This window comes from Scophthalmus maximus, chromosome 1, assembly GCF_022379125.1.
Source record: "Scophthalmus maximus strain ysfricsl-2021 chromosome 1, ASM2237912v1, whole genome shotgun sequence".
Lineage (NCBI taxonomy): Eukaryota > Metazoa > Chordata > Actinopteri > Pleuronectiformes > Scophthalmidae > Scophthalmus > Scophthalmus maximus.
In genome coordinates, this window is record NC_061515.1 from 18744018 (window position 1) to 18757674 (window position 13657).

A 13657-nucleotide genomic window follows, 5' to 3' on the forward strand; every position below is an offset into this window, starting at 1 on the left:
ACTGTACCACAGCAAACATACACACAAATAAGAATATATTAGAATATATATAAATATACACACACATTAGAAACAAACATACACACAAATTAGAGTTAAAGAATATACACACACACACACACACACACACACACACACACACACACACACACACACACACACACACACAGGAAAAGAGTTCAAGTTGGAGGAACAACACCATTCTCACACAGACAGGCAAAAAGGACAAAAAAAAGACGGGAACAACATGAATATCCTCTCCAAGCTTTTCCAAGATTACACACACACACACACACACACACGCTTCTGTCTCCTGTTTTACTATTACCACCCCAGGTTTCAGTCCAGGTCAAAGGGAGTACATTCCTGGAGAACTAAAACACAGAGACACAGATGTAATACCTGAGCAAGAGGAAATTGTGTCCCTGAACATGACCTCTGGTCTTCTGTAATAAGTCATGTTGCATGTGATGAACCCAAAGCAAGTTGCCATTATCTGCAATCACAGTATATGAAGCAATGACACCTGATGTTACATTTCCAATGTGTATAATGTATGACGCCAGTGCTTAAAACCAAAGTGAATGTGTTTTTTATCATTAATAATGTTATAATGTAATGTAATGTACATTGTGATGTTATGACTCTAATTAGCTGGATAAAATAATTATAGCCGGACTGATATACAGTGGATTAGAGCCAAAACAATAAACTAATCATTGTTTAGCTGATAGACAGAAAATTAATCTGAAAACTGTTCCCATAACTAATTATTTGTTATACTGCAATTCTCAAGTACAAATACCCAGCCTACTCTGGTCCCAGCTCCTCAGATGTGAATACATAAAGCAAGCACTTTGAAATCATCACCTCAGTCTCAGTAAGATTATGATAGACGTTTTTCAGTATTTTCTGCCATTTCATAAATACAAAAACAAAAACTAATCGAGAACATGATGGCTGATTAATGGATGATGAACCTGTCAGTGACCTCTGGTGGAGAAACTTTGCAATCGTGACACTTAAGGCCACAACTACTAATTATTTAAAAAAATATCAATTTAGCGTCTGATTATTTCCCTCCATAAATTGATCAATCCATTTGTCTTACAAGTGTTTAAAAAAGGGGGGAAGTACCCATTGTAATGACCCACAGGCCAAGGCGACGTCTTTGTGTTGTTTAAAACAAAAATGGACTGAAATTACTTATCAGCATACAGTTAGACCAATGCGCATATATCTACTACTGAATTATCACTCTATGTCTAAAAAGAATCACTGTCGTCTTGGAAACCAAGTGCTAAAACTCCCTGTTTCACACTTCCTCCCTTCACTGTCCCTTTTAACTTGTTGCTTTTGTATTTTCTACTCACACGTTGACTTGTTCTGCACCTTTGTTTCGTTGTGATTACTTGTTTTTGATTACTCAGTTCTTTTGAATCCAGATTTTAAATGATCCTGTTAGTCACGGATTTTTAAATGAAGTTGTATTTCTAAAACCCATTTAGTCTTGCACTCTGCTGTGACAGTAATTCATTTTTGTCTCCCTGTTTATTCAGTTTTACTCTACTCAGTTTATCTTTCATTTCTACCATTTCAGTCTTCTTAATCCTATTTTTTTGTCTTTTAACACAACACTTGTTTTTCTTCTAGATTTTGTGTTGAGGCCTTTAAAAGTCATTTGTACAGTAGTTTGCCTTGTTGTTAAACGATACAATACAAATGAATTAGGCCTGCCTTGCCTTTCTTTAACTCTTTATCTAATAAGGACAGTTATACACATGTGTGATGCCTGTTGCTCTTCAGCTCTAATGATACCTGCTTTTTTTTTACTAGCGCTTCCTTGACTCTAAGTCTATAAGTCAGTCACAAATCCACTCAGCAGGGTGACATCCACAGGAATAAATGGAGGTATAAGAAGGGGTTTCAAATCAGATAGAAGTGGCGTAGTTGAATTGCAGTGAACCCATGCAGCCTCCTCTGCAATCAGATGGGAGCTCTGTGTGAACTCCTACCAGTAGTTTCAACATAAACCCTGCAGGATGGTAACTTATCATGTGATGTGAGCAGCCTTTCTGCCTCTGGCACCCAGACCCACACGACAGATCGCGACATGTGTGAGAGCGTTAGCTCCAAGAAATCCCTTCGGGTTCCACCATCCTTACCTTGTCTTTCCTTGCTCTTTGCCTTTCCATCTCTGCTAAATCCGGCGACCGCGGCTCCAAACTTTAATCCCACAGCCGCTAGTGAAGCAGGACAGGAAAACACTCAGCCACCATCCAAAACAACACGAGCCCCCGAGTCCACCCTGTGTTGTGCCCGCGGTCCGCTGCGCTTTCAGATATCGCTAAAGTTAAGATGGTGAAACATCGGCGCTATGTGGCGAGCCTCCAAGACCTTCTTTCTTGGGGGAAGTTAATCCAGAGTAAATGCGCCATGTTCCCACAGCCGATCTTCTCCCCTTAGCGGAATTTTTGTCCGGTGAGAGGCGGGGATCCGGTCGGCTCCATGGCTGCAGCCTTCAGCAAGGTTTCAATTACATGTTCATGACATCAGAGAGGAGTTGAGTTACCTGACAGATACTCATTACAGCGGGCCTGTGCTCAAGGGCACTGTGGCACTGTGTGTGCGAGGAGGAGATTAGAAATGGTGGGGGGGTTGGTAAATTGCTCGTGGAAATGTTTTTCAGTTTACCATTTTTTCCTATGCCGTACCAAAAACCAACCAACAGAACAATAATGATAAAAAAACATGTAACATTTTTTATTTAAATGGCAAGACGAAAACGTAATTCAGTGGGGTTTTTTAAACTTTTCCATGTGCTTTAATTGTCACTTTTATAGTTGGAAAAATTGATAGCATCTACCCATTAAAGGTGCTATATGTAAGCTTTTGATATAGCTAATAGCCAACGGTTGTTTACTTGATCTAGTAGATACCTGGAAATTCAGTATCAAACTTCAATCCTTTATTAGCCAAGTGGTGTCTCCATTGTTGTTTGGCTCCTATTTCTATCACTTATTGGCTTCAACTGAAGTAAGCATGCTAACCAGCTAGTGACCATTATCTACCCTGGCAATAAACCATGTTCGCTAGCAGAGAAAACTTAGCAAGACAGCAAGATTAGCTGTTTCCACTGGTGTCTTGTCACTTAGCTTACCACTGTTGACGCTAGTTGTACAAAGTAGTCTTGTAAGAAAGCATTGCACACAATTTAAAAAATGGCAAACTATTCCTTCATTTTTCTTTTCACATCAAAAAACTAATATTTCACAGTATGTTTTTTATGTACAGATATTTACACTCCAATTCCACCAAACACTTTCCTTTTCAAATACTTATTTAACAACATAATTTGCATTTGTCTACAACTCATACAATACAGTACAAAAAATAACGAGTGCTGAAACTTAAAAACTGAGCAGGACTGTAGCTAAGATATCAGACATACATACCAGGTGATGGTATTTGATTTAAACTGAATTTGTCTTTACATCAAAAAATAAAATAAAGCCAAAAATAAAAAAAAATATCTGTAAATGTTAAAACCATCAAGCATCCCCAGAAATTATGAGATTACCTCAGTGTCCTTAATGGTTGCTATGGTGGAATTAGAGCAGTCATGTATGCAGTGCTGCATAAATGTGAGTTAACCATGATGTGGCAGATGTTTCCTGGCTGGAAAAGTACAGGTGTAACTAATTACTTTATGGATGGATTAGATGGATCCCATGCATCAGTAATGCTGCGTTCCATTGCAAGTTGGAAGTCGATAATTCCGTGTCAGTTTTTCCGACTTCCGATCTAAATGCGTTACAGTGCATCTGCTTGGAAAACATGGATGCCCGAAGGAAATTCATGTTTTTTTTTGTCTAGCCTCTGAACATCACAAGCATGTACTGATGACCTACATGAGCTACCACAGCACCATCAGTGAAGAGAAACGTCTATGTCTTTCAAATAACATAACCACACAGCTCAAAACTAGCCAAGCTAGTTATATACCGACACCAAAGTCCGACTTGGTCTACATGTATCTTGGATGAGTTTCCGATTTGTAATCCCGACTTGAATGGCCTTCCAAGAACAATGGAATGCAGCATAAGTCACCAAACTAACCCTGCGATCCATCATACCTCGGAAGTTGGGTTTATCGTTCCAGTATAATCTCGGAATTCCGATCTCTGAGTCAGAAATTGCAATTGGAACGCCCCTCCAAGTCAGAATTCCAAATTGGGAGGTCGAAAAAAAAATCATCACCCTGACTCCCGGGCTCGGGGATCCCACTTCCGAGGGTAAATGGAACTCAGCCAGAGCCAGCATGCAGAATAGCAGGACTCCTGAATTGCCTCAAATTCTGTTATGATTAATGTGATCGGTTACACCTGTGCCAAAAGGTTTTATAATACTTTAGGAAAAGTTGTATCTTTTATTGTAGAAGTCGGTAGGTTTGATTTAAAGGGGACCCAAATTGTTCATCGATAAATGAATGAGACGTTAACGAGGCCATTCCTGTGTGGAGTTGGTATGTTCTCCCTCTGCCCGTGTGGGTTTCCTCCAGGTACAAAGACACGTAGGTTGATTAGCCTTTGGTGTGAATGTGTGTGAATGGTGGTTTGTCTCGTTATGTCGGCACTCAATCTGTCCAGGATGTACCAGGTGTCTCGCGCAGTGACAGCTGGGAATAGCTCCAGAATCCACATGTGCCCCTTAAGGATAAGCGGTACAGTAAATGGATCTATGGATTATAAAATAAATAATCACATGTTTAGATCAAACATGTCCTATAACCATGAAATTGTGAAATCATCATTATAACTCAGCTCATCATTATGAAGAAATATTTCATCCACCTGCTTTTCACTGCAATAGAGTTAGTAAGAAGAAATGTTCTATCCAACAGTCTTTCTTTACTTGATTTATAACCTCTTCCAAAGTCTGTTCATGTGTTTTGTATTAAAATCTTGGGAGCAAGTTGGAAAATAAATGCCCACATTTTAACTTATTACCCATTGAAATGCTGTGTTTTGTTGATTGAATCATATCAAATGAAATCAACAATATCTAGCCAGTCGTTCAGACCATAACAACAGCCAATCGCATAACTGGCTCAGCCCCATTTGTTTTTCATTGACAGAAGTGACATCATAAAGTAAAACTTGGATGAAGAAGAGGTTCTTGTGAGATAAAACAGACTTTGGGGGAGATAAATGTTGAAATGTGTGCTGTAACAAAATAAAATGACCTGCAATAAAGTTTCATGGTTATAGGTATATTTTGTCCGTATTCATTTATATGGTTATTTATGATTAGATGTCTTATGTTTTGGGTCTCCATAATAGTCACTTTCAGACAAGCTGTTCTCCTCTTGCAGCTGGCCATTGAGCACGTTGACCATGTTTTCTGGTCTTGTTCATTTGTTTGGGCCGAGTCATCCGCAGACACAGTTTGTGGAGCTTGACAGCTTGGTCTTTTCTTTTAGCTCTCCTGGTGTTTGGCCTCCTGATCTTCAGTCTTACTGCCAGTAGATGGCGCTTCTCTTCCACCTCTGCTGTGCTGGTCTGGTCCAGCTGAGGAAGATCTGCCCTCACCAGAACTGCTGTACAGCTGTTAAACAAAGAAGCAATGATGTTTTTTTGATGCTGTATGATTACTGAAGTACATTATTTTTATTTTTATTCTGCTTTACACTTGATTTCCATGACATTTCAATGGCAAATATTGTACTCGTTACTCAATTCATACAGTATAACAGATAGTAATTACTTTATTTGACGTTGATTTATTTGACAAAATTTGATAAGCTTATAAAATGCAATGTATTGTTACAGATTAAACCAGTGGTTCTCAACCTTTTTGACTTGTCAACCTCTCCAGAAGAGCAAAAAAGTAGTTGGGGCCCCTTGTCAGCTGAACTGTTGACAAGAACTGTTAGAAGATGCACTTAAGAGTGGATAATTTAATCTCATTATCCAATATCATTTTTTTTTAAAAAAAGCAAAGATAATAAAAAAGTCAAAAGTATAGATACACATTTGTGAAGCAAAACTTTGTTTTTTCTTATTCTCTTAACCATTAATTTCAGATTTATCCTTTGACCCTTTAAAGGCACTCGGCCTCCAGGATGAGAGCCACTGGTACTGTGCTTAAGTACACAGTTTATTTAAAAAAATACTTGTATTGTATTTCCATTTGAGATACTTTAAACTTCTAATCCAGAACATTTCACATGGAAATATTATACGTTTTACTCCATTAGGTTTGTCTGACAACGGGCTGCATGCCCATATTTTTCTTTTTGGATGTTTAAGGTACATTTAAGTGATAATACTTTTGTGCTTTTCCCTAAATTAAATTTTTATTACAGGACCTGATTGTATTGGTAATTTAACTTACTCCATCTCTGTTCATCCAAATGATCAAAATATATTGCATATAAAGATGATAAATCACACAATGGTTCAGTGTTTTTGTTAAAGCCAGGTCGTGTGGATAAATATACAGTACTGTATATCGGTGTACTGTATATACTGACATTTTGCCTGTTGTGCAGTCCTGTGGTAGGAAGCAAGATTGAGACACGTGTCCAAGCAGAAGACCATGTACTTCAGTCAGTTTTCTCTGTTTAACCAAAGTCTGGAATAATCTGAAAGGACAGCAAGACAAAAAAACATGTCAGAGAACAGGAGACCTGCCGAGAGAACCAACAACAAATACAGCAGAAGAACAAACTGCCAAAGAAAAAAGAGAACGAGACACCTTAAGTGCAAACATGAGATTATGATGATATCCAAGTACATAAAATAAATCTAAGTCTGTGTAGATGACTTAGTTCACACAGAAATGAAAGTGATTGCACCATTATCACACGGTTTATACAGGCTCTGCAAATAGTACTAGAATTGTTTAGTCTGGGGGTTAAGTAAATTTGCGTAGTTTAGACATGGTGTGACACAAGTGTATAGGAGTTTTATGTACAAAATAAGAATCATTGATTTACCTGCTGGTGCAGTTGCAGTGGTACAGTGACCTGGGCTCTAGGTTGTGGAGGCCATATCTCATCTGCTGGGGATGGATCTTTTGCCTGCACTCATCAAGATCCTTATAGATTCCACATGACAGTTGCAACCCTGTGGAGGGGAAGCATCAACGGAAACGTTGGGTTCCTTAATTGTTGTGCAGAAATTTAAGCTGAAATGCTGGAGAGATGTGTGTGACATTGGATACCTGTGATATCAGCGTCCAGGTCAGTCACAGCTGGGTTTAAGATGGGTGGCGTCCGCTCCAGATCGTCTCTACTCTCAGGTACAGATCCTCTGGGTGTCTCTGATTTGTTTGTGACTGTGGAGGTGGTAACATTGGTTAAAGGAGAGATGGAGGCGGAGGGTGAGCTCGTTGAAGGTGTAGGGACTGTAGACGCAGCATCGGTGATGGAGAAAAGCTGTGGGTCTGTTGTGCTGCTATTCGGAATTTCTGAATGTGTGGTGGTGTTGATGATGGAGCTTGTGCTGTTCACGTCAGACTCTGTTGGATTGGTGGACTCGTACAGTGTGGGTGGATAAACCTCGGCATACAGAGCCATTTTAGTCTCTTTACACCTGTAAATTTCAACAGAGGTTTAAGTCATTTAAAGATCTAGTATGACATTTTGGGAAATACATTTATTTGCTTTCTTGTGAGCGGGATGACAAGATCAATACCACATTTGTGTGTATGTTCAATCTACATCAAGCGATTTGTTTCCTCAGCCTAGCACAATGACTGACATAAATGCCTGTACAAAATTTGATGGAAATTCATAGAATCGTTCTTATGATACTTCAATCAGGACCAACCTTTGTGCAGCTTGCATGGCTAAAAATTCAAGAGTGGCTGGACAAATCTGAGAGACAGATATCCAAAATCCTGGATGAACAAAACCAAATCTAACTGCATGACTAGATACCACAAGAGGTATAAGAAAATATTATTTTATTGTACAGAGGTTGAATTATACAGTCATCTTAATCACTGATAAATCACAAAACAGATTTATCTATTGTACTCAAAATGCAAACCGATATACAGTATACACACCACAATGTTACTGAATAACTTAGACCAGTACTTACATTCCAAACCAGTTTCTCTGTGTACACTGGAGTTGGTGGGAGAACTCGAAGCAGTGCATCTTCAGCAGGTTAAAGAAGGTGTATCCCACCACATCAGATATGCTGTCATTCGCCCCCCTCAGACAACTGCGAAACCTGTAACACCGATCATTTTGGGTTCATAATCAGAAACAACGTCAAAAATTAAACCACAGACACCAAAAAGCAGACTAGTGTGGGTGCGAGTGTAAAAACCTACGTGTTGTCACAGTCACAGTGAGACATGGTAAAAATGTTGCGGTTAAAAACACCAAACTGTGAGTGAAAGGACAGGATGGTGTGTTTGCAGTGGTCGTGTTCCCGGCAGCAGCTGTCTGTGTCTGCAAAAATCCCTGCAAAAGATGAGGTGAGGGCAACAGAGCATCGATGAAACACAAGTATTACCACAACCTTATTATAATATTTTTTTCAGTTTGATAAAAAAAGATTATTCCAGTCTGGTAAAATGATTCTAAGAAAAACCTTTGCATCTTGAGTTATTTGCCAGCAAAATGTCAAAGTGTGTTTACATAAACTGAACCTTTGGGAACAACTGGAGCAAATAAACTTTGGGAACAACTGGAGCAAATAAACTTTTGATCCGTGCGGGAAGCTGAGTTTAGATATCAGTCGATTTACGAGTCTTTTATCATTTCTCCTGTGGTTCTGGATGACCTTTGTCAAATCTGGAAACATTACTTGAAAGGTATCTTGTGTAGTTTGCAAATTGACCACTAGCAAAGCTTTCGATCAGTGCCTTCCTGTTTTTGACATAAATGATGCTTAAATGGTTTTCACGGAATTCCATTGATTTGCATTGAAATGCCACAATCTGCTCCTCAGCTTCCTATCAGCCCACGTCTCCAGCCTATGCTCACTTCTCCCAGGCCAGGTTCTTCCCTCCATTGCCCCAGTTTTAAACAAAAAGCCTTCAACTGGAGGCATGTACATTTGCCTGGCAGAGAAAGTATAATAGCCTCTGATAAAGCGGATACTAGAGCAGAGAGTAATCCACTACTAAAAATCAATCGGCAACTATTTTGATAATGGATTCATCGATTGAAGTAGTAGTCAAAAGTCTCTGATTTCATCTTCTTAAATAGGAATATTTTCTGATTTATTTGCTCATCTATGACAATAAACTAAATATATTGGGTGTGTGGACAAAACAAAACAAAACCTAATCTTGTAGTTTGGGGAAACACGATCGACATTTTTCACCATTTAATGATATTTTATGAACCAAACAAGTAATCGATTAATCAAGAAAATAATCGACAGAATAATTGATACTGAAAATAATCGTTAGTTGCAGCCCTAGAGGATACTAAGTTGTATTATGGGAAATGTAGGATCCATTATTTTCCTGTGCTCAACACTTAGGCTATCTCAGCTTCTGCTGCAATTCTGTTTTACAGTTCTTTTTAAAATATGTCCCACAACTTTATGGAAGCACAACGTTTTTTGCCATTAAATGCACACTACAGAGGGACCACTGTTGTTTACGTCCTTTGACTTTTGACATAACATTGCCTCCAAATATTGTTTAGCTGACTTTAATGGTTCCCAACATTTTTTTTTATTAAACCTATATTTGTGAACCCGATAAGAGAATATAATGCATATAAACGTATTACTTATATATATATTTCATTACTTATATATAAATATGTATAAGTATATATAAGCCAACATACCTAAATCTGCATATGATAGCGCTTTGTTGCCAGAGCCGCACCAGAGAGTCCCGGGTACAATGAAACCGCGCTTTACACGAAGATGGGTCCTGACCTCTGACCTCTCATCTTGACCCTGACTACTCTGACCACCAGCGCTCCTCGCCAGCCTTCTCACTTCGTGCCACCCGAGCTCCTCCACTCCTGGAGAGTCCAGAGAGACGCACTGATCCTCAGCCCCGAGAACGGAGTTTAAATCCAAATTTTGGTCCGGGTGATCCGTGAAGTCCTGCGTGCGCTCCTGACACAGAGAGAAATATTTCTGGATCACCGATGCGTCGTCGCTCCAGGCGCAGCTGAGCAGAGTGCGCCCCCCGGACCAGGCGCTGTGGTAGAGACGCAGAGATGGAGAGCCCTGCTGGAGAAAGCTGTAGTGCACATCGTCGTTGGGCAAAACTTTAGTCCAGACACACAGGACCGAGGCGTCTGCAGCAGTCCACACCAGGAATGATGTTAAAATGACAAGAGGAGCTATGTGCGTCATGGTGGCACCGGCACGTCGAGGCAACAGCGGCTGACTGAGTGATGCTGAGAGGCCGTGTCACCCCCAGATCTAAAACTATAGTTATTGCTTCACTCACTGAGGACCTTATGCAAGATTTACAGACTCCAGGTCGGTTATAAATGAAAAGGGGAGGAGGCGTGCGGGGGTGTTCTGGTGGATGTGAAGTAAACTAAATCAGTCTGAATCATGTGACCTGTCAGAATAGTCAAACGTCTCTCTCTCTTCCTCTCTCTCTGGTAAATCTTAATAAATGTGTTTTTTTAAAAATCAAAAAAATCAAATCTCTCTCTCTCTATCTCTCTCTCTCTCTCTCTCTCTCTCTCTCTCTTTTTTAAACCAGTGGTGTTTCACTTTGTTTTTTATGACTTGATTTATTCAATACATTCATTTATTTATTTTCTGTTTTTTATTTTTTTGTAAATTTGTAGAGGACCGTGATGTTTTCTGGTAAATTTTGATAAAAGTTGTTTTTAAAAAATCAAATCTCTCTCTCTCTCTCTCTCTAACTCTACCTTAAAGTGACACTGACATATTGATTTAAACACACTCACACACACAGAGAGAGAGAGAGAGAGACAAGCCAGATGGTTTATCAGTCTGAAAATGTGACTATTGACAATCAACTGGCATGCCCCCAACACAACACACTCACACACACACACACACACACACCCATACACACACACGCACACACACACACACACACACATACACACACACATACACACACACTGAATAGACACTTCAATTACAATGTGACACAGTAATAAATTAATATTGATTGATAAAATCACAATTGGGTCAGACAGCCAACTACTTTCTTGCCCATTTACATTTGTTTTTCATAAGAATTTGTTCCTATAACGAGGCCACAGATAAGAGACAGAACAAGTATAGTTGAACTGTTTTAGTGTGAAATTACTGTGTACATCCGCTAACTTAGCTTTGCACAAACACTGGAAACAGAAACAGCCTGGCTCTGTCCAAACGTAGCAAAATCACTTCACAGCAAATCTAAAACCCTACAAAACAAAGTGCATAAATTACAATTTGTGTCAATGTAGACCACCTGACTACTTTTGGGCTGGTGTCACACCATAATATCAGGGGGCTTTCTGTCTTTTCTTTAAAGACAAAAAGCAGCATCTGCCAAGACCCAACAGTCCCATTAGATTCAATCAAAACCTTGGGAAATTGGTGAAAATTTCAAAAACCGCCCAATCTTGCAATGTTAAAGAAAGTGATAATTTTTTTTCTTTCCCAAAAAAGGTCAACAGTTAAGGTAAACAAGTGAAACAGATAGTGAAACAGGCCTTCAGAAATTGTGATTCTGCTAAAACTGGAAATGAACCAGAACTACGCAGCATCAAAATGTTGTCACATACTTGACACAAACGCCACCCTAATCCCTGATCACAAATAGTGGCTTTTGTGTGGACGAGCTGGTCAACCATAGAGTGATTGTTTTCCTCTGAAGAGGGGACTTTGTCCACAATTTCACAAGAAATCAGAAAAAATTTAACATAATTGAGCATACTGTATCTTTATTGATTTTTTCCCCCCACTTTCACATTCTTCACAAACAGTTTTTCTTTTAAAAGATGGTCATACTCTAAACATTCTCTGACCAGATGGGGGTGAACACATTAGCTTCACAGCCAAATTCCAGAAGCTACAACACATTACATTATTCTACACATTTACAAGGTGCCTGTTTTGCTTTCTGTTCTGCTGTCCGGAGGTTGGGGTTTTGGTCAGATTACCTGTATTAATCTGTCTTTTGCCAAATGTAAATGTTTGGGTTTCCTGTCTGACCTGCCTGTCTTTTGATTTATCTTAAATGAGAGGGAAGAGAAAGATCAGGTCCTTGATTAAATTCAAGGACACACTTTTCAGAGAGCAACTGGTCCATAAACTTTTACCCACTTGGACAGAAGTTCTGTATTATCAGGAGAAGTCAAAGTTCACAAAACTGTCAGCTGCGTGTCCGTATGAGCTGACTGGTTCAAACCTCACCTGATTCAGACAAAGTTTTCTTCCATGTCACACAACACGTATCAAACAAGCAGAGGAGCAAAGGGAGTGCCGCAGTGTTTTTTATTTATTTGCCACGTGTATGCTACGATATGAGTTCAGACATGCATCAACATAAACACAGAGGGGAAAGTGAATATGTAGTAAACTTGGAAATAGAATATATCCATCAAATATATCATCTGAGGAATATTTCATTTGATTCCTGGAACAGCGCATTTGTTGCATGATTAAATTTCATTCTTCTTCATAAGATGCCATGCAGAAGCATTTGGGCCTTTTTGATTTCTGCAGCATGAATGACAAAACGCTCACAGATGCACAGGAGAGGATTGCATAGTGACAGTGGTGATAATGAGACCAACATTTGATCTGTATCAAAAGCATAACACATCAACAACAAGAGAGTCTGACCACATTGTCTTATCAACCCAAAATCTGAGTCCCATTTGATATTAATATATGCACGATGCATGATAACTTTAAGTGAAATGCAATGTTTAGGTGACGCAAGCACTTGAAACAACGTGGTCACATACATCAGCTGATGACACTGTACATGATCTCGTATGATAGAAATGGGGGGGGGAAAGGTCAAAGAGAAAACCGGAAATTCCCTCTGGGAATTCCCCGGGTCTGAACTTGGAGGTACACTTTATCTCAAAGACAATGATAACAAGAGTTTTATCTTCTCCATAAAATATGATAATCTCTCTTCATCATTGCTGCATATTATGTGGCAGAGTTTATGATGTGATGCAAATGACAAAAATACAGCTTCCTGGTTTTGTTTAGTTGCGACCCCTTACTCCAAAGAGCCCTCAGGGTCAACATACATGTTGGTCGCCTGAAACTGCTGGAAATGTAGCTTGTACTTTGCACTTTTGGACAATCTACATTAAAACCGAGAGAATAACATCTGACTACCGTGCTCACAGGAAGACTTTATATTACACGGGGAGAGCAAGCGAGAGAAAGAATATACAGAGCAGAGATGACATTTTAATCCTCAAAGTGAACAGCGTTGTTGTTCAGCAGAAGATGCCAGCACTCAATCTTCTTGTCTTTGTTCTTGAGGCAGTCGTACCAGTGCTTCAGACTATCTCCTTTAGCCTGGATGCCCAACTGACATCCTCCTGAAGGCAGAGAGAATAGTTAACATCACTATTTAAACCCACATGAAGTCGAAGTACATGTTTACAGTGTTAGGCACAGCACTGCTCTAAAGTAAAAGCTTATTGACATGCTAACAT

The 13657-nt window shown here is 39.4% G+C and overlaps 3 protein-coding genes across 4 annotated transcripts in view; all 3 read right to left on the minus strand.

Annotated features, from left to right (window-relative positions):
- Positions 1–2608, minus strand: part of ttc28 (tetratricopeptide repeat domain 28) — a 149853-nt gene extending 147245 nt beyond the window's left edge. For both annotated transcript variants that reach the window (XM_035630158.2, XM_035630150.2), the window contains exon 1: positions 2166–2608. In XM_035630158.2, coding sequence (XP_035486051.1) covers positions 2166–2195 — 30 coding nt within the window. In that variant the 5' untranslated portion in view covers positions 2196–2608. The remainder of the gene's footprint in view (positions 1–2165) is intronic.
- Positions 2609–4409: 1801 nt separating this feature from the next.
- pla2g3 (phospholipase A2 group III) lies at positions 4410–10442 on the minus strand. The gene is made up of 7 exons (XM_035643799.1): positions 9827–10442; positions 8350–8482; positions 8112–8246; positions 7228–7598; positions 7001–7130; positions 6536–6646; positions 4410–5607 (listed from the first exon to the last, which is right to left on the minus strand). The coding sequence occupies exons 1-7, from the start codon at positions 10347–10349 to the stop codon at positions 5349–5351; spliced, it is 1662 nt and encodes a 553-aa protein (XP_035499692.1). The 5' UTR covers positions 10350–10442; the 3' UTR covers positions 4410–5348.
- A 1455-nt stretch (positions 10443–11897) lies between these two features.
- Positions 11898–13657, minus strand: part of rph3aa (rabphilin 3A homolog (mouse), a) — a 30359-nt gene continuing 28599 nt past the window's right edge. The window contains exon 16 of the mRNA XM_035644101.2: positions 11898–13540. Within this exon, the coding sequence (XP_035499994.2) occupies positions 13407–13540 (134 nt within the window). The 3' untranslated portion in view covers positions 11898–13406. The remainder of the gene's footprint in view (positions 13541–13657) is intronic.